This window comes from Argiope bruennichi, chromosome 9 (assembly GCF_947563725.1).
Source record: "Argiope bruennichi chromosome 9, qqArgBrue1.1, whole genome shotgun sequence".
Taxonomy (NCBI): domain Eukaryota; kingdom Metazoa; phylum Arthropoda; class Arachnida; order Araneae; family Araneidae; genus Argiope; species Argiope bruennichi.
Genome location: NC_079159.1, coordinates 51529292 through 51551439, shown reverse-complemented (window position 1 = coordinate 51551439; position 22148 = coordinate 51529292). Strand labels below are relative to the sequence as shown.

The window sequence follows — 22148 nt, the reverse complement described above, 5'->3', positions numbered from 1 at the left end:
TACTAATTTTGGACTTAGATTTTTTTTAATTCGATTTTTTTTGCAAATCGTATTTTTGTGATTTCTTTCGCTTCGAATTGACTAATTTCCTGACTTTGAATTCCTAATGAATAAAAGGAATGGCAACTTGGAGGAATTCCTAAAAAATATTACTAAAGATCATTTTTTCATGTATATGCAATAGACTTGAAATCATGAAACAACTCAAAAATTAACAACAATATTTTAATGATTCTTAAACAAGATTTCATATTTTAATAACAATCATCTGTGACATAATCAATATCAAACTAATCATATCAAAAATAATACTTTTCGTACTTCTTGATATTCTTCAACTCCTTGTTGATTGCATTCCTAACCGGTCCTTCCAATGCACGTGACAAACCCCTGTTGAAGAATCTTGCAGCGAGATTGGTGAGTCGTGAAGCAATCCTATTTATAGGACCTAGACCATCGAAGTCAACTTTGATTCCTTCCAACTTGTTGATCTGAAATTTTTCAATAATGGCCTTCTTGGTGCCAGATTCATCTGGGATTCTTTGTCTTGTATAAAGAACATCGGCCTCTACCTTTCCGATGAACATGTCGATAAACCCTCTGAAGATGGGAAGACCGGTAGTATCCATTTCCCAGAAGTAACGTCCAGTCAAGTTGTTCAGACCAACAGGGACCAAGAAGCTGACAGAAGATTCTGTGCATCGTACCAAAGCAGGTCCGACTCGTTTCAGATTTGAAAGGTTTTCAAGCGTGCCGTTGAAGAGTTTGAATCTGCCCATTCTTTCTGGTAGGAACGCAGGTTCTGGAATTTTCGGTCTGGTTTCTTCTAGAACCTTATCTATGTATTCGTCTGTGTTCTTTTTAGATGCAGCTTGACAACCAGTGGCCTTCTCGTTATTGATTTCAGGTGCAGGTTCTGTAAAAAACGTTAGTTAGATAGAGAAGAATTCATACAGAAAAAACGTATTTTTATATCTAATAAATAATAATTGATGTATTATTATTTACTAATGAAGATTTTTAAAAAAATAGTTTGAAATTTAATTATAACTTCAGAAGTTAGTTAAGAATTCTTAAGGTGGATTTCCACTCAATCAGATATAAGATTCCAGTAAAATCAGATATATGCAGATGGAAGATGGCGTATGCGTTAAATGAGAAAATAATAGCAAGCCTGATCGTGTTCATTTTTGTCTGGGACTCTAGGCATGATCTTATTGACAATCCATTGTTAGTATTGGACCGCCAAGGTGCACAATTTCATAGACTTGCTATAGCTGTGCTATTCTTGGAGATATGCAAGAACAACTCAAGAGCAGGTGATTGTTTTGACGGGACAAGTACTTACTACTGTACAGTTTCTACGCATATATGGTTTACTGGAGGGATTGTACCTGGCTGAATGCAAACTCTACTTTATGTGACTTCATTAGTATTTTTCATCATGAGTGTATTTATGATTACTTGTGATTTAATGTAAAAATAAATTGCTTTCTGATACGAAACGAGATTTGTTATGGAGCCCAGTTTAAATTTAAAGAAAGTAAAGAATAAACTTCTTATTTTTAAAAATTAAAACAGAATAAATAATACCTAGATATTAGGTATTGATTTTTTGTATAACAACTGTCAAGTATTCGACTTTACTATTCATTACTTTCGGATCTTTTCTAGTCCAAAAAAAAATGTATATATAAAAAAAGAATCGTGCTTGTGCACAAGATAATTGTAAGACGCGAAGAGTCAGATGGGTGCCATTCAAAGGCCATCCTCTTCTGTGCTAGCAGTATCGAAATTGTGAAACGTAATCAGATGAAAAAGGTCACATCTGATCTGGTAATGATTCTTCCAAAATTACATTCATTATATCCACTTATACGAAGGATTTTTTGCTGCGTTTTGAGTTCGCGGTTCTTCGGTTTCGAGATCGAAATTCTCGAAGTCTGTCCTAATTTATGGAAGGGGTATATTAACAAACAAACGTTAGGTATGTTAACCTGGATAAACAAACGAGAGGTATGCTTGGCTACGTAAAAAGAATGGGACAAGCTGTATAAAGGTACCGAATACATCTTTCTTTCTTAGGCGAATCCAAACACCAATTATGAGGGTTAAGAGGAGCTAAACCCAATCCGGTTACACGAATACTTGTAAAAGCGGTGAAGAAAAGATTATTTCTTTAAACGAAATTTACTTATAATTTAGAAATGATTACAAAAGCTCAGCTGTTGATATTTTGTAAACTTCATTCTGTATTAGTTTAATTTAATTATATTAAAGTCCCATTTTAAAGCAGCACTAGGATTATTTGGGAATGGAGCTCTATGTTTTGAGAGATGATCAGATATCAAGGACGACACTTGAGGGGTTTCCTTTTCCAAACTTTTGCAACATACTAAAGAGAGGGTGTTTGGCTTCTATAGATTTAGCGTGTATCAGATGACTTACACAGTGGTTCTTATCGAGTCTCGAAAGTGGAATGCTCTGGTCCTGTAGCCGAGATCTTATCATCTGGGCCACTGTCGTTGCTTGAAGTACAACAAAGTCAAATCTCTTTGCTCGTTCTTACTTGTGAAGAACTGACCCCCCCCCAAGTCGATCGGCTGAGTTCTACTGTGTATATATTTACTTTCATATTATAGATGGTTCGGAGTGGGTGAGACACAAAGAAAAAAGAAGGAAAAGAAAAATGTTATGCCCAAGCACCATTTAGAACCGGTGCATACATAAAATTTACGCCGGGCAGACCATTAGCGACAAATGTTGGACAAGCGCTTTGTGACTTTAAGTATATTAATTTCTAATTGCCATCCAACCTCTGAGGAATACAGAGCAAAAATATCGAGAATAAGCACTTCTGGCCTTTCTGGCTATCAAATAATTTATCGCCTCCAATCGTTTCTCTGGCGTTTTACCGTTAATGATTTATCCTACACAAATCAGATGCTTGTATCACCCTTTACTTTTGATACACCGCTTGCAACAACATTAAGGAATGAATTTTTCCGTTGTTAAGGAATTGTACTAGCAGTTTTTCTATGTATTATACCGATAAAATATGGCGCTTAATTGCTTGACGATTAATAAAATTGAATTGAATTTTTCCATGGTTCATAGGCAGTGTCAGTAGATTTTACACTACTAAATCCCACTCTTAGAAATTCTAATAATAATCTTGGGGATTAATAAAAGCATGCTTTTACGGAATTTTTTATTTTGATTATTTTCTACTTTTTTACCGTTAATATATTTGGGGATTCATTATTATACTTATCATGTAAAACTTTCCAAATCCATTAATAGATGGCGCCACTCAAATAGAATCAAAATTTTAATTAACTGATCCTTAAAAATTAAGTTCTAAATGCATAAAAATAGTGCATTGACATTAAAATTACTCACCTATGTAATTTTTATAGACTTTTATATCCCCTCCAAAAATAATTTTAAAAAATCCATCATATTTAAAATGAAAGAAATTTGATAAAGATTAAATAATTAAGGAAATTAAATAAAACAGACAAAATCGCATATTTTATTTTCCAGTGATTGAAATAAGAGATGGAAGCCCTTTGTTGTTATTCTTATTTTAAGAAAGCGTCTTAGACTCCGCTTAAGGGCAATCAAAAATTTAAGCATAAATTTCGAAAAGTTTTTCTTACCTTCAATTGCGTCGTCTCCCGATTCGATGAGTTCGAACTCTCTTTCCAGAGCGTCATTTTTGAATGAATTACTGCGGACCCTGGAATGAGGGTGATGAGGGGAAGCAGTTTTGGCACATCCAAAGATAGCTACAAGAGCTACCAAGAGCAGAACATTTCTCTTGGGAGACATGCTGATTCTTTTTAGCTACAGTTCTGATAGTACCTATGATGAGCATGAAACAATGACAATTACTTATGTATTCAAATTCATAGCCAATAATGAATACATCTTATTTGAAAAGTAATAAATAATTGTTTATTATTATTATTATTTTCTCGTATGCAAAATGAAAATATTGTAATTGCAAAAAGAAAAGAAAAAAAGAAAATTGATTGGGAAATTTTAACTAATTACCAAGTTTTAGACCTGTCTGACTCCGAAAAGGTGCATTTTTGGTATTATGTGCATCTGTCTGTTAAAATAATAACTCAAAAATGCATTGAGCAAAAGCAAGGAAATTTAGTATGTATCGAATTTATATTCTGTTGCAATTTGGACGAAATTCATCGATAGGAAGTCTGTCTGTGCATATGCATATTAACATGGTAACTCAAAAACCCAAATTGCCATTTGTATGATATTCGGCATAAAGATTTATCCTCATAATTCTAGATATGATTTAAATTTTGGACCAAATTGTTAATGGGATGACCATTTATTGATCTTGCAATGTCCTGATCTAGACTGATCAAATAACAAATCAGCATTTCCAGACAATTCTTTATTTTACAGCCCTATATATACAAAGAACAACTTATTCTAATCTTGGTTTAATAAATAGTTATTTACACCTGTAATAGGAGATACAACATTCAAAGTCGAAGGTTTTTCTTGAAACTAAGTTCTCTATCACGTCAACACGGCCACTCCAGGGGTAGTTTCTCAGACTCCGAACTCGTGGAAGTAGTCCAACCGTCTCCTGCAATTCGTTTCTTCTCTCCTCCTAAAAAAAAATCTCCTCGCTTTATTTCAGCGACAATCTCCGCCTCTTAATTTACATTGGTCATTTGAGCTCTCTTTCGGCCAATCGGGATTCAGCAATATGCTCTCTCAGCGGCGCCAGTGGGTCGTGGGAAGGTCCTTTCACAAAGAGAAACATCTAGTATCCAGATGTTTGGACACCCCTTTCTCTTTGAAGGTACTATTAATACCTCTTGGACGAGGAATTCCACATGTGGTCTTTCACTGTAGTCGCTAATGAACAGATGCGAGACCACCCAGGTGAAAAGATCCACCATCTGGCTATCTCGAGGAGTTTAGTACTTAACAGTGACGACACAGCTGGCTGTAAATGTCTTATCAGTATTGGGAAACGGGGAATGTTACAATCTTCAGTATTCGCGTGTATGCAGACGCGATAACACAAAAATGCACTAACTTAGACACTTAAGATATGTTATGTGGTTAGTGATCAAAATTGTAGATTTATTAAATTTCAGATCCAATCGCAGGAAGAAGGGATGGGGAGATATCTGAAATACAGATTCAGTTTTCTTCGCTATATTGCAAAGAACAAAGCTTTTCATTCTACATCACTACACGTGGAAATTTGATGCGTCACTGACGGTCATTGTTTACCGTTTTCCTCCCTACACCATCTTATTTTTACTATAGGTTAGTTTCAACGGATTCAGATTAGGACAGAAGGAGAACAGAAAAGAAGATGTTAGATTGTTTTAATATATGAGAAATTAAAAAGAAACATTCTGATTGGTTTGCTTAGCAAAACATTGTTTAAAATTACACAAACAGATAGAAGAAATCCAGTTTTCGGTAATATATATTTGTTCACAATTTAAAAATCAATTAATCATTGTCATATTTAATAATACACTTACAATTATTTATATATATAACTAAATACTTGTTATCTATACTGCTAGGCGGAGTTTTAAATTATACGATCTTCTTTTATCAACGTTATTATTGAATGGCAAGTTACGGCAACAAGCAACTAAGCCAGAATTTTTTTATGATTAAAGAGATTGATTTTATGATTGTGCGAATAAGCCTAAGCAGGAATGAGTAATATTTATGCTGCTTCATAATGTTCTCTTTTCACGGCCCGATTTGAAGGTTATTGCTAATATTTTCTTTCAGCATTATTTTATTTTGTATTTGGTATTGCATTTTTTTCTAAATAGGGGATTATATTTCTTTCAATCCGATTTTAATGGTTAGTTTTTGTTAGAGCTTTAGTGAACATTATGGATAAAGAAGAAGGGAAAAACTTCTGTCATTATATTTACATCTAAAGTGTACAGTAAATAATAAATTTTCAATATTTTTAAGCCCTTTGCCAATGAGCATAATATTTTTCTATTACGACATTCGTTCATTCGTTAGTTAATCTCGTGACAATCATAGCTGAGATACTGTTAACAGGATAGTAGCCTATTTAGACGTTAATTTTAGTAATTAAATGAGTGAAAAAGTTTAATATTTCTTTTCAAAGTTAGAATGTTGAAGAAAAAATGACAAATTGTTGTAACCCTAAATAAACACCTGTCACCAAAATGGTAAAAACGGGTCTTCAACTATGCCAGGCCTTCTAAATGCATGCTTTTGTCAGAAAATTAGCATCAGCAATCAATAATAGAAACGAAAAACAATTGGAAAAATGTCTTTTTTTAAAAAAAGAATTAAAATATAATATTTTCAACAAAAACTAGTACGATAAAATAAAATTGTAAAAGCGTCAAGTACCAATAAAACCTTTCTTGGATTAGTTAGAATTGCAACTACATTTATAAAACATTTTTCATTTTTATTGGATGTTCAAGAATTATCTTAGAAATTCATTGTGGCTTAATTTCTTTAGAATAGAATTAAAACACTGTTCAAAACTGTAGGTACATTACAAAGTGAGTTTAAAACCGATTAAAAAAATTCCGTCTTTATAAGGATAAACGATATTATTTTGAATAAAAATATGTAAAATTTTTAGAGCTATTTTAATTCATTCATTTTATTAAAATTTATAAAACAATTGTATAAAGTACAGTTTTACAACTTTTCACTTCTTATTATGTTACATTTCTCTACATAATTATAATATTGAGGTCGCAGAAAAAAAAAAGGAATCCCAATGAGTTTTTATTTTGTTATGAATTTTTTTTTACTGCAATGGAAGTTGTTTAAGAGCTCCTAAGCTATAGAAATATTTATAAGATAAGTACTTTTTATTAAAAATATGTTTATTTTTTCAGTTAATGAATTTAGGATTTTTTTTTATTTTCATTTATTTATTTATTTATTGAAAATTATATTTTAAATAACATTTAAAATTTTTTATTCTTAAAATTTGTTCTTTGAAAGCCATTTTACTGGAAAACGTTTCCAAATATTATTTCAAAAGGCATCAAGTACAAGTACTAGTTTTTTTTTTTGTTTTTTTTAGTACGACTTATTCCTTAAGACATTTGATTTTTGTCTTATTTTTCTTATTTAACGACCTAAAAAATAAAAAGCATATATTTCTAGGAAAATATTAAATAAAACCATAAAGCTCCTTGTAAACAAAAGTAGCATTAGCTGTAATATAACAAAGTAAAAAAACAGGTTTTCTATAATGTACATTTTTATAGTTGTGGAAATATTTTATAGTTTTTACACAAGCAACATATCTGAAATACAAAAGCAGAAAAGCAAGAAAAAAAGTTTTAATTTCATTCTATAATCTTAAAACAAAGAAAAAAAAGATATCAACATCGTATTATTTATTATAAGCACATTTAATAAGAATGGTACATTTTCTAACGAATCGTCTTTTTCGTGATTTATTTTAAGACAGAAGTGATTTTTGAATTCAACTAATAATAATATAATTTTACAAATAATAAATTAGAATTTTCTAAAAACACTTTAAGGAAACCCCTTCATATCATAAATGCTAAGACATCATGTATATATTTTTATTCTATCTTTTCTACATTTAAATATTAAGAATATATAAATTTTCAAATACTTACTTCGGTTGAAAGGCAAATCCGATCTGTAACCTGTCTGTAAAAGCGATGAATGTTGCTTTTATACAAATGTGGAATCGGAAATATCTTTCTTGTGACAAAATCAGGAAGAAAGCAAAATTATCAGAAATCAGTCGATTTTATGTCATTCAATCGGAAATAGGAATTCTTGATAAAAAAAAAAGACTTAATACCGACGGATATTGAAAAATCAAAACTTCCGAAACAAACAGCGAAGATCCATAAAGAGAAATTGTAAAACTAGCTCAGTAAAAAAAAATGCAAACACAGGGTTGTTAAAACCTCATTTTTCTTCCCCTTGTTGCGACAAATGCCCACATCCGTTACAAAAACAGGTGGTGTTACCAATTTTTAATAGGTTCCGACTATTTATAATTTCATTTTGCAAACGCCCAGATGACCATGACATCAATTATACCATGGTTCTAAAAATTCTGAAATATTTTCTTTTGATTTTCTAAGATTTTTCATTAATTTTTTATTAACAATATAGCATAATTATTTGCTAATAATCCCTAATTGATATTATGAGTATAAAAATATTTTTTTGAAAACAAGATCTGTATATCTACGTTTATATTCTCTTTTCCTAGCTTCTCCAATCAGGAATTTTTCACATTGAAATTATATCAATTTAAAACATATTGGTTTTATCAATCCCTAATATTTTCAATTGTTCATAAAAAATTATTGTTTTGTAGTTTTTTAATTTATTAATATCAATGTAATTTTTTCCAAATTTTTAACTTTTAATTAATATTAGATTTACAGTTATCAACTGCGTTGCTTGTTCATATCTAATTCTAGCATGGACAACTATAAACATAATAAAGATGACAGTTACCGGAATGAAATAAACTTTTTTGGCTATATGGCACAAACGATGTATGCGAACAAATAAAAAATATATTTAAAATCAGCCTTGTATGAAATATAAAAACCATCGTCTGCAACTTTGTTTTTGATTAAAATGAGAATATTAGTTCCAGCAAAAGATTTTTTTTAATCTCATAGCTTCTCAAAATAATCTTACTGGATCAAACGATTTTTTTTTATTCTGCTGAAAACAATTTTGCTCACTAAGTTATTAATAGTTTTTGTGAATAAAACAAAGTTTAATTAAAAAACTGATAGTGGTAACGCAAAAGCAAATAAATACAAATGAATTTAAAATATTCATATCTGTGTTTAATATGATCGACAATACTAAATATAAAATACACTTTTTTATTTAAGTAAATACCGATTTTTTAACTCTCTGTTGAAGCAAGAAAGAAATCAATTATCATCACAAACTTTTTTCTTCACATCCAGTGTTAAATTGGGTTGTTTTTTTTTTCCACTTTTCAAAGCTTTACTAAATATTTTTTTCAGGGGTTTTTTTTTTTTTCCCCTATAAAAATGTTTTGCCCAGAAGTACTTTTAAAAATATTTATAGTAAGTCTAATATTAATTTCCTAAATGTATTTAAAATAAGCTTAGAATGAAATACGAAAGCCATCGTCTGCACCTTTGTTTTTGATTAAAATGAGAATATCATTTTCACCAAAAGATTTTTTAAAATCTCATGGCTTCTTAAAATAATTTGACTAGATCAAACGATTTTCGTACACTCCTGAAGCCGATTTTGCTAAGTTATAAATAAGTTTTTAAGAATAAAGAAAAGTTTAATTAAAAATTGGTGGTGACAACTAGAAAATAAATAAATGCAATGAATTAGAAATATCCATATCAATCGTCATTAAAACTTTCCTTTTGCCTCATGATATTTAATTCAAAAAATTCGAAGAAAATCTATTAAGTAATTTGAGTTTCCATAACTTACAATTTCTCTATCTGTTTATGCCCCAGATTTTATAGTGTTATTACCCCTATAGAAAAATATTGCGGATGATCCCAATTCACAGCAACTGAAAATAACTAATAACGCACCGTACGTAAATGTAGATGAATTGATTGATTACGCTAATTACCACTACAATGTAAAAAGGATATGCATGTTCCATTATTAATGTATAAGTCAAAAATTATAAGAAAACAAAAATTAATGTTTCCCTCAATAACGAACACAGTTCTCTAGTCTGAGTTTCTCTGTTATATAGATATTTTTTCTAGTTGCTCCCTAGAGTGCAGTAAATATTGAACCTCCTTTCGGTTAAAATTTGAGTTTTATATAGCATGGTGGCATCCCTAATTTATTGATTATTTATTTTATTGTTAAAACCTCATTATGTAGCCATATTGCATACTAACATTTGGTGGCATTCCTGAACTTAAGAGATATCACTTCTAATCAGTTGTGATAAAATACCATGAATATTTAAAAGTTAATTAATATGGCTGTAAGCAGATTTTTTTGTAGCCTTAGAAAGGTTTAAAAAACTATTCTTAATTATTTTAGTTTTTAAAGTTTAAATTAATATTTTCTTTTCTTATTTAGCGTTTGATATAGGACCAAAAATTTCTTTTCGGAATAAAAAGCAGTAATTGAATTTTTAATAATCCTTGATCACTATATTTTTCCTTATAATCAAGAAACTAATGAACAACATAATTTTAATTTTCTGTATAACTATATTAAAATACAAAACAAATAAGTGAGAAAATCAATAACTTCTAATTTTTCCTAACTTTTTGGGTTACATCATTCGAATCTGTTGACTTTATGGGCGTGTTTAATTAATACGTTTCAACTAAAGCTCAAACTGACATTACGGACTGACTCTTGAGATATTCTTCTTAAAATCTAATTTCCGTCCTGTCATTATGGATATTTTACATGTACTTCAAAGAAATTATTTTTTGTCACATCTTCTTTTAAAACTGAAAGATCTATCTAAACTATGCAGTTCTGGCATTGAAAGCAGACTTGTTCTTCAAATTTCAGGGCAAATTTGAAATCTAAATATCTAGTTCCTTAATTCCGATTTTAGAAATTTATCATCTTCAGATTTCTTCTAACTTTATCACATTTTTAGAGGAACTCCTATTCGTGATTATAAACCCATGAATAAAATTTTGAAAGCAATGGAGCCAATTTCAATAGTTTCCAAAACATCCAGCAAAGACAGTTTCAGAAAGTTTGGAAAAATCAAAAGCAATCTGGGAGAACATGTTATTCCAGAGGATATCATTCTTCAGGATTTGTGCCCAAGTATTCGTTTGATTTTATTACTTGGAATATTCCCGAAGGACAAAAACTCAAAAGACTCCTGCTATTTTCGGTTTATGAGCAGAACCATCCAGAACATAATCCATGCTTTTTGGTTGTACGTTTTTATCATTGGCTCGTTGGTTGTTATTCCACTGATGCGTCAGCTACAAACAAATTTCACGTTAAGCCTAATGAATATGATAATCGCTATTATACATTTCATTTTGCATCTGAAAAGATATAAAGTCTATCCAACTGTTCGTGCTATCGAAAAATTTTACTTCTCCGTTACTACTGAGAGTTATCAGCCAATGAGAAAAAAGTTACTAGTACTAGTTTTCTGTTGTTTATTAGCTGTGTTTGCCATGGCCTTGTTTTCCTTTGAACACCTAAGAGTTGCTGGAGTAATGGACGGATATTCCAAAGATTTCATTTTTGATATGAACACGACTAAAAAAGAATGCGCATTCTTTCAAATTTTCTCGTCTCTTTTCGTAACTTCAACCGTCATGTACCATCATTTAACTCCAATAGCCACTTGTATTTTTATATGCAGCATCTATCTTGCTTTCAAGAAAACCATTTCGAAATTCAAAGAACGAATAAGAACAGACCGATTACAGAAGAACACGAATTTTGATTCTTACATTTTTTTGTACAACAGAATGTTAGATGTCCTGTCAGAAGTTGAAGATCTATTATCAGCCTGTACTTTCTTTCTGTACGGTTGTTTGGTAACTAATCAGTTATGCGTCGTAACACAAATTATTGCCAATGGTGGTATGCTGACACATCCGGCATCGGTATTGATGGAATCCTTGCTTACAGTAAAAAACACTGCGATTTTCTTTTCTCTAACTTTAATTGGATCGTCTGTTACTCAAGAAATGAATAACGTGGCCAGAGAAATCAAATGTTTAAGCATCGAATCGACTCATGATTTTGAGAAGTTGTCACTTTTATTGCAAAATGTTAGCAATTCTTCTGCATCATTGACAGCTTGGCAAATGTTTACTTTGAAAAGAAGTCTAATTTTAACTATGACTAGTGTTCTGACATCTTATGGAATGTTGCTGGTGCAGTTTTCAAACCAAAATAAGTGATTTAGAAATAATTTCCAGAAATTTATCTTGCTATGTGAATTTACTTAATTACTATTTAAAATGTAAATACATTTCTTTCAATTATTGCACCAATTAATTTGTAGGCAAGATTTAACATTTGTAGATCTTTAGCAGATTACTTCCTTTTAATTTCTTATATAATAGTTAAAATATTTATTTGGGTATAAGTATTATATTATTTCCATTTCATAAGGATTGATTAGTTTTTATGTTGCTTTTGAAAAGTTGATTTAGTGTTTTTTTTAGATAAATTTAATTTTGAATTCAGTAGTATGTTTAAACCCAAATCATTATTTTAAATTCTTATATGATATGTAACTTTACAAGTGTCTTCATTTAAAGGAAAAATCGATTTTCGATTATATGTTTTTATGTTATATGTAAATAATTAAAATGTAAAATTGAACCAACTACAATCGTTTGCTCAACAAACTCCGAAAAAACATAAATTTTGAAAAATTTAGTATCGCAGTTTTTCGAATATGATCTGCCAAAACAATTATACCACCAAATTTGTGCAACGAAGTAGATTTTTTTTACTGCATAAATAAGCGAATTTTTGCTTTTACTGTCTTTTTATTATCTGTAATGATATTATATGTTTATATGTTTGACTGCATTCTTCTTTTTGTTAATATATCTCCTACATAGTTTTGTAAATAAGAGGAATAATTCAAATATTTATATCTTATGCACTACTACTGTATTTGCAATTTGAAGCAAAATAAATAGAAATATTGGAAAGTTGTTGATAATATTTTTAAGGCTCAAAATATATGTCGTTTATTAAATTAAATATAAATTAAGAAATGAATATGTAAAATAATGCAAGAGGAAAAAAAATCAATCATATATATATAATATACTGAATATAAAAATACAGTGTATATCATATTTTGTTTTTGCATGGGAGCGGAAATCCATTGCATTTGTTACGTCATGTTTGCATAAAAAGCATTTCATCAGTTTACTGGTATCATTTTGAGCAAAATTAATCCAAATTTAATGGTAGTAAAATTGCAGAAAACTCCCACTTTTATTCTGTTTTAAAATTATAAAAATAGAAACAATTCTCTAATCGTAGTTGTTAAGCTGATTTCTTTCCTTTTATCACGCATATATATATTTTTTAATTTAACAGGCGAATCGAAAAAGTAGAGTTTTCCTAATATTTAATTAGTTACTCGAATATTTTTAATCTTTTTTTCCCTCTAATGTCTTGAATGTTCTATTATCATAATATTAATATATCATCTACAATACGAATTTATTTTTATTAGTTCGAAATCAGACTCAAAAATCGTAAAAATTGCTTATTTTTTTGAAATGATTGTAAAAGATACTAAAATGAGAAATTTCTAAAGGAATCTACATGAGAAATTTTTTAAGGTCTTAATTCCGTCATTCTTAAAATTATTTAAAGATTGTAATTATATTTCTGTTATTTTATTTATTAAAAGAGCTTATCATTTCTTTACTTATTGTATAATATTTATTAAAATTGTAAAACATTAAAAAAATTCTTTACTCCATTTTAAAAATTATATATTATCTCTCTCTTCTAAATTTTAGACCCAGTTTCTCGTAATTCGAGTCGCAATACAAATAATTACAAAAATTGTGATCTCATTATCTTCGAATTATTATATTATTTATGGAATATCGAGCTTTGAATTTGAAAATTTTGTTTTCAGTATTTTTAAATAAACAGGATTTTTTCTTCGCAAATGGTACCAAATAGTAATGCAATTTTAATGCAAATAGTAATTTCATTTACCAAACGATTATTTTTCATCAGTTAAACAATGAAAGCTTCGTAAACAAAGTACAAATTCTCATTTGGCACGTTTTGAAGGCATTTTTAGGTAGATTCCTTATAGGAAGACTATCTAGTTTCAACTTTGTTTGTATTCAGATCAATTATTGTTTATTTTTCAAAGTATGATAAGGGTTTAGAAATCAAAATATGACAAAATTGAAAAGAAATAGGGAAAAATAGAGGAATTCTGAACCTAAGAGAATTTTGTAATTGTAAATCTAATAATCATTTTTTGATGACCAGTTTTCAAAATTCATTAGATGCAACCATTAAGTGCAAAGTGAGAGTAATTATTTTTTTGTCCAACCAGTTTATTTTTTAAAAAAAATAATCAATTTTTTAAAAAGTGCTTGAACACAGTATTACCCTATAAGGCAGGGAGTTCCGCGCTTATGACTTTGAGCTGAAATTTTGTGAATTAAGAGTAAAAAAATCTGTTTCTTATGTATTCTATAAATATAAATATTATTTCCTTTGATTGAAAATTTCTCAAATTATATTAACATAAAGAACCAATTATTAAAATAATTGAAATTTTACGATAACAAAGCTTTCACATTCGTAACAATATGAGTTCGACTTGAGGAAATTGAATAACTAAACTCATTACCATCTATGCAATTTTAAAATTTTATATTACTGCAACAATGAAACCACAAACCGCTGTAGCATTATTTGCACTTTCTTAGGATACTTAGGTGCAAAATTGTTTCTTCTCTGTTTGTCCCAATACTTTTGCATCGTTTTACTTAGTTTCGTCGATATTTTAGATTCTTTCTCTTTTCGATTAATTTGTACCCGTTTTATTGAATTCAGTTTTTATTATATGAGGTTAGCAAAATAGTGCACCAAATTTGGAATACCAACAAAATAGCTTGGAGAGCATCAAAGCGAATTCTTGTCTTATGAAGTTCAGAAACATAATTTCTTGCTAAAATGATTAAATTAAACTGCCGAAATGTGCCTCTTATAAAAAGGATTCAGAGATTCCAAGCTTTCCTCTTTTCCTGATGTTTTGGCCTCCCTGTAAATAGCTTCAATAGCTACTTTTAGTTGAGCCCATATTAATAATATAATTTCGAGGCATATATAAAATAAACAAAACATGTAATTTTTGGCACAGGTTTACATCGCGTACTTACGTTGTTACAGGGTAGTAACACATATATATTTTGATAAATACAAGAAAACTCATGGAATAATACCGCGCGCCATTTGTCATTTTGCGTGGAATTATCTCACAAAGAATTTATTAACTCAACAAGTATTAGAATTAAACTAGCTCAGAAAATAATCTACTGTATTGAAAAAGACAGGATTTGACAATATTCGCAGATGGAAGTTTTTGTCGCTTAAAAAAAAGAGTGTTATCTAAAAAAAACTGAAGGACCGAATTTTTAAACAAAATATCTCTCTCATATTCAAGAATACTATAATAAAAACACAATATTAAAAGGTGAGAAAGTTTACTCTGACACACATCACTTCTACTATGTAGGTAGTTTATCCAAGACCATTTCCCACGCTTTTTATTTTCAAAAGCAGTTATTTACGGAAATGACCATGGAGAGGAATTAACCTCTTCTCCCTGTACATTGCAACGATAAAAATTTACGAAAAATATTTTAACACAAAATCAAAACCTTTTGGTAGAAATAGTTATATGAAAATTTGTTTTGATAAATGTCTGATGTAGCATATTTAACAGACGATTTAATTTAAGTCACATATTAAAATTAAGATACATATAGCGTCTTTATCTTATTAATTAATAAGATTAATTGTCTTTAATATATATATGTCATATTAATAGCTTCATATATAATATATCTACGTCATAGAAACAGTGTCTTTAACATATTAAAATTAAAATACAAACAGCCCTCTCAATCCGAAATATTTTTATTTCACTAATTGTGGCCGGTTTATTATTTCTATTTTTATTCTATATAATGTCCAACATAGAAAATAAATTAAAAAATTCAATTCTTTAATCGTATAGAATTACGTGCCAAATGGCTAATTGACGGAAAAATTCAAATCCAATATTTATTGATAATAAATTTTACATAAATTGCTTTTAAAAGTACTTTCTATCAAGGAAATTAGAAGTAGAAGTTATTTTCATTTTAATTATCTCTTAGTTTTTAATTTTCAATTTATAACGGATTATCATATGTACTATGGAATCTTGAAGTGATTTTTTTCCCCAAATTGATTCTCAGATGGCATCACTTATATGAAATAAAAATTTATCTAAGATTAATCTATAAACTAATAATTAAAAAGATTAAAACCTTTCTTCGTAATCAAGAAAATGCAAGTGTATAAAATGTCTAAATAATATCACGACAGGAATTGAGTAAAAATAATGGATTACAAAATTCTGCTATTAGATTTACTATTTGGAAAATGCGAAATTAAATATAAAAATAAAAAAGGAATATTTGGTTTTAGCCTTTTTTTTTATTGGTAGAATCTAAAATTTGGATGATAATTATCATAAACTACTATAAGATGAAAGATTTGCTTTTGGAAGATTGATGCTTATTATGGGAGAAAAAAAATTCTGATATTAGTTTAAATTCAATTTTGATAGCTTTTCTGGTTTAATAAAAAATTTACATTACAAAAGAAAATTGAATTTATCATATACATCTGTAAAATTCTTTAATCAGCTTCTCATCGAAAATATGCTTTTACCGTAATTTATAGCGCCATGAGATTCGACAACATGAGAACAACAACATCTTTTAATTTCATTTTACTATTATTAGTACGAGAGGTGAGTTTACATTTAGCCAGCTGCAAACCATCCAGTAAGATCATGCATCTTCAGAAATTGTACAGTAGCAAGTACTTGTCCCTCGAGACAAGAACTTACTATTGTCCACTCTCTCAGCGCATGCGTGACTTACTGGAATTTTATGATAGGCTGAGTGTAATCCCATCTTAATATTTACTGATTAATTGAAACTGAGATTTATTGATGTTTTTAAAAAGTTTTATTTTTATATTGAAATTTTGGAGAATGGTTAAAAGTTATCAGATTCAAAATTAAAGAAAGAACACAAAAAGTACTAAAATAATTAAATTTATTTTAAGTACTTTTATAACACGCCATCAACTACACCTAATGCATTTTGTAAATTAACCAAATTAAATATTGTTTCATTCCAATCGTGGAACATCCTGCTTCATAAAACTATAGGCAGGTTCCATTTTGGTTTCATATCGACTGATGAAAGACTAAAATATTTTTTGAAACATTTCCACAATAATATATGAGTTCAAATGTGAATAAAAGGTCAGACAATACTAGGAATCTGATTTGGAGTAGGATGCCAATCCAGAAGATACGTTATTTGAACATTTCATTAATATTCTTCTTACATCACTTATAATATGCTTTAATATAAGCATATTCTAAGGAATATTTTAAATATTTTTTTTTCTCTCAGCCAGCTGCCTTTCCTTAGCAACATTTTATGCATTCAACAAGATCTTTTGGAATACTAACGCCATATTGCCCCAATCCAACTACCACGAATAACGTGATATCTGATACAGAAACGTATTTGTTCGAAATTGAAAAGAAGTGTAACATCTGTATAAGTTAACACCGAACCACTTCAGAAGAATTTTCTTGAGGTCCCAATGGATCTCTTTTGTCTATAAATTTCGAGGAGATTTTTTTTAAGTGAGGGTCTGCTTCTTGTTTAAGAGGAAAATAGGTGAATGCGACGATGAGAAGGAAGGTCAGTAATTGACCATTTTATGTCTGGGGGCCAGCTGTCTCGAAGAGGATATCAGTTTGATGTATAGGTCAGTGTTATGGATGGACTATGCTAAAGATAGCAGTCGCTCATAACAAATAATGTCGCTCTGCTTCGTTCAGTGGTGGCGAGGTGGTCGGCTGTACCCAAGAAGAAGATATCTTCTGTCTTTTTGAGACTTGGCAATGTCTAAATTCGAAATACATCGTCCACAATGATTCTTATAGTTTTTGTCTCTACCTGTTCAGCACATCTCCGCCAAAGTAAAACTGATGAGTTATATACTATGATAAATTTTGGAATATTAGGAATTTTTAATGAATCTTTTGGAATAGTAACACCATGTTCACGGGTTGCTCCAAACCAGCCTTCCATGAGTAGTAACATGTGGTATCTGAAACAGAAACTGAAGAGAACTGTAAAATCTGTATAAGTTAACGTTGAACTACTTCAGAAGAATTTTCTTTAGTTCCTAATAGATTTCTTTTGCCTTTTGGGGGATTTGGAAATATTTGAATTCAAATTGCTGCACCCATAATGATTCTTATAATTGATGTCTTTGCCCATTTTGGACATTTTCGCTATAGCGAAACTGATGAGTTTTGATACATCATAATTACAATGATAATTTTTCCTTTGATCACCATGTTGCCTCTAATTTCTTCAATTCCGATTCCAAAGAAGATTGTAGCAATTCCTCCACCTTATCTGTGATTCTACGTTTCCACAGACGTAACACCATGTTGCCTAGTATCTTAATAAAAGGATTCAACGGCCCCATTCCACTAAATCCAAATTTGGCACCTTCCAGTTTGGTCTGTTGAATATTCAAGGCATCCATTTTGACCCCATTGGTAGTATTCAACGTTACCTTTAGGTGAAACTGTATGGCTTTGAATTTAGTCCAGACGGAACCGGAAAAGGTGAAGAAAAGTTTCCGTTCCCATTCATATTTAATGGAAACATCGTCCATGATCAGGAGACAAGTGAGTATCACTTTCTCGCCATCGCAGTAGACATTGATATCTGAACCGTTCTTCAAAGTAGATAAACCGTGGAATACGCCATTATGCAAATTCCCACATAGCAGAGAATCGACTGGTATTGGATCGTACTGATGTATTTCGTCTAATGATGCATAGAATCTCTGAAAAAAGAAAATTAATCGATTATTATCAAGAAATTTTTTTGTTAAGTTCTGATACAACAATAAAAAAAAAGAATGTCCAGTTCCTTATACATTTGTGGGTTAAAAAAATAAGCATTTTTTTTTTCAGTTATATCTTCCAAAATATTATGTCACAGAAATTATTTTTACTCTTTCTTAGAGCTCAAAAAATTATTTTTCTAATAATAACGATTTAATTTCTTTGCATTTTCTTTAACTCTAATACTTTTTCAAAATTCATTCTGATGCAGAATCTGTAATATTGTTTGAATAAAGATAATAAAATTTAAGCTTATTTTAATGCCCATCAAACCTTCCATTCATATGCTTTTGCTAATGTTAAAATTAAAAATTAATTCTCTGGAACAGCAACTCCTGAGTTAAAATTTTTACATTCGCTTTTTACTTTAGTATATAGATTATTATTTAAGTATGAAATGCATTTTTCATAAAATATGATACGTTATTTCATTAAAAAAAACATGGAATTCTCTAAAATAACGGATTTATACATTTTAAGCATAATATAGACACTTTTTAATTTTTAAGTGCAATTATTGCTAGATTTCATTAAATTTATATATTTCAATCTTATATTAACTTTGAAATAAGTAAAGTGAAATTTTAAATAAATATATTCCATATTTAACAACCAGGAAAGACAATATTCTGGGCAAACAAGTTGATCGCCAAAGGCGATTTATAAATCGCATATTTCATAGTCACATATTATGTTGTAAAAGAATGGGTTAAAAATAAAGAACCGATTGTTCATACTTTTGCAACTAAGCCTGTCAGTCTAAGTCGACAGATGGCGTTGTTTTCGCTTTTAACAGTTTCTATTTCATTTTCATCTGCTCCTAAGAATGAGAGAGAGAGAAAAAAAAAAGAATCAATTATGAAACGTTAATGATTTTTAAAAAAAAACACCTTATTTCTTAATATAGTTATCATTTTAATTATTTATTTTTTTATTTTCCATTTACGAAGCTTATCAAGAGAGAGAACTGCAACATTAGATGAGACAAACCATGAGTTGCAATTATAGGTATATTGCTATAATCCAAAAATAGTATTGAGTTGGCATCTGTACTCTTCTAATTTTAATAGTTAAGACTGAAAGCATCATACATAGAGCAAATACCGCGAAATGAGGTGAAAATATTGCCAGATAGAATAAAGATATGTTTATTCAAATTGCAGACGATAAGTTTCGGATTCCCAAACTAAACAGAAGACAGATGTTGTTTTACTTCAAAACTTTCAGCCATAGTGCAATAAAATTTAGATGCTATTGGATTACACTATGAAACCATTGTTTTAATAAAGACAACTGTGTCATAATAGTAGACGGTATCTGACGATCGTTAATTCATATTTTATTTCATTAAAGATTTACAATGTACACCGACTTGTTACATGCTATACGAAATCTGCTAAAAGCAAAGTTTTCTTACAATGGAGGGTACGTGGCCAGTCATGGTGTCATCCTCTTCAACTGAACTATGATTCGAAATTCTGATGCTCATATTAACATATCCTTGTCTAAGTTCAAAAGGGAATGCTAATTAAACAAATGCTTGTTATGAAGTAAAAAATTATATACTTCTAATAAAACTTTAGAACTGTGACGAGCACGTTGTAACATATATTTGTTAATTTTATTTATTAATAATTTTTCTGTAAATATTTCCTACATAATATGTTGTCTGTTTCATTCCGCAATTATAAAAGATTCTAATGAACGGTTTGAATATTAATTTTTAAACATTGAATATTGCTTTTGTTTGAATTGCCAATTCGAAATTAAACATCATTTCATTTCACTTACATTTTAATACAAGTATTCTTTTATTACTCACCATCAGTAAAAAAATGAGAGGTAATCAAAAGCAAAAAGAATGAAATGCCAACTCGAGAAAATTCTTTTTCCGCCATCTTTCAGCCTGAAAGGAATTATACGAAATATGATATTTATAGTGAGATGAAAAAATTAAGGTAATTACAGAAATGATTTATTTTTTTATTTTCTCGTTTACGTTTACAGGGATTAATCACCAAAAACTCGCCAAGATTGGCACGATATATTTAGATAAATGAAGTGTTACTAATTTTAAAAATTTTATTTAGAGAAAAGAAAAACAGAAATTTGATTAAATATTTTAAATTGTCTATTTTTTTAAAATTTATTAACTTTTCTTTAAAACCATAGTTAAATTAATCGATATTAGTTAAAACAAGTGTGTTTTATCATTTAAGTTTATTCTAATGATTAAAAAAAAGGATTCATTTGGTCAAGTTGAATATCTTTAAAATTATATCTGTCAGTCTGTGAATGTTATAATTTAAAAACATAGTATAAGTTTCAAACATGGTACGTGGAATTTAAATCAACATTTTAGGCCTCTATCAAATTTTGCCATAAGCTATCTACGAGAAATATGCCTGTCTTTGCTTCTATGGTTATATGACAACATTAAATAAACAATGCATTAAACTAGACAGATGAAATTTGGCATCAGATTTTATTATCACGATCGATAATAGGTATGTCAAATTTTGAATCGTGTAATCTCTTGTTATATTTATCATTTAATTGATTTTTTTACCAATTCGTATGTTTTACCGTGCATTTGCGAAAGTAATAATCAAAAACACAAACTAGATGCATAAATTTTAGCGAGCTATAATTATATCCTAATTTTGATTAGTGTAAAATGTTGAACCCAATTGATCAATAAGAAGATGAACTGTTTCATTATGCAAATTTTGTTCTAATCCCTTTCGATGAAACTTAAAGCAAAATATGTCAGATTATGGAAATGAATAAGATAACCAATAGGTTTTTCCCTCGAACATCTTTAAAGGTATAAAGAAGACAAATGATAGTTATAATAATAGTCACAAGTGGTAACACTAAAAATTTGTAGCTAACACTGAAAAAATTGCAAAAATATAAGCAAACGTTATTAAATTTGAGATTCATATTAAACTTCATTCATTTCCATAGCTTCAATAACGAATTCAATAAAACATTGTACTATAAAAACAAAAATCTTTTTTGGAATTTTAAGCTTACATTCAATCAGTTAAATGACAACAGTATAAATCTTATGTTTAAAACGCTATACTTATTAATTTTATTCAATAATTCTTTTATATGAGTTTGAAATCTGGTTTAAATAAATTTGAAAATTAGCACATTAGATAGTTTTGTTTTACTATAAATAAAAGTCATTGTGTCTGTGTATGTATATATTTGTGTATGGTCTACGTCTTCTCCGACACAAACATGTCAAATTCAACCAAATTTTGCATGCATATTATTTAAGGCAAAAGAAAGAATACTATCCATTTTTCAAAATTTAAAAATTAATTTACTATTCAATTATTTATAAATGAATTAAAATTTC

General features: G+C 29.2%; 1 protein-coding gene across 1 annotated transcript; it reads right to left on the bottom strand.

Annotated features, from left to right (window-relative positions):
• Nucleotides 1-206: 206 nt before the first annotated feature.
• On the bottom strand, nt 207-3861 carry LOC129984641 (uncharacterized). Its single transcript, XM_056094562.1, has 2 exons — nt 3663-3861; nt 207-916 (listed from the first exon to the last, which is right to left on the bottom strand). The coding sequence occupies exons 1-2, from the start codon at nt 3832-3834 to the stop codon at nt 300-302; spliced, it is 789 nt and encodes a 262-aa protein (XP_055950537.1). The 5' UTR covers nt 3835-3861; the 3' UTR covers nt 207-299.
• Nucleotides 3862-22148: the final 18287 nt, after the last annotated feature.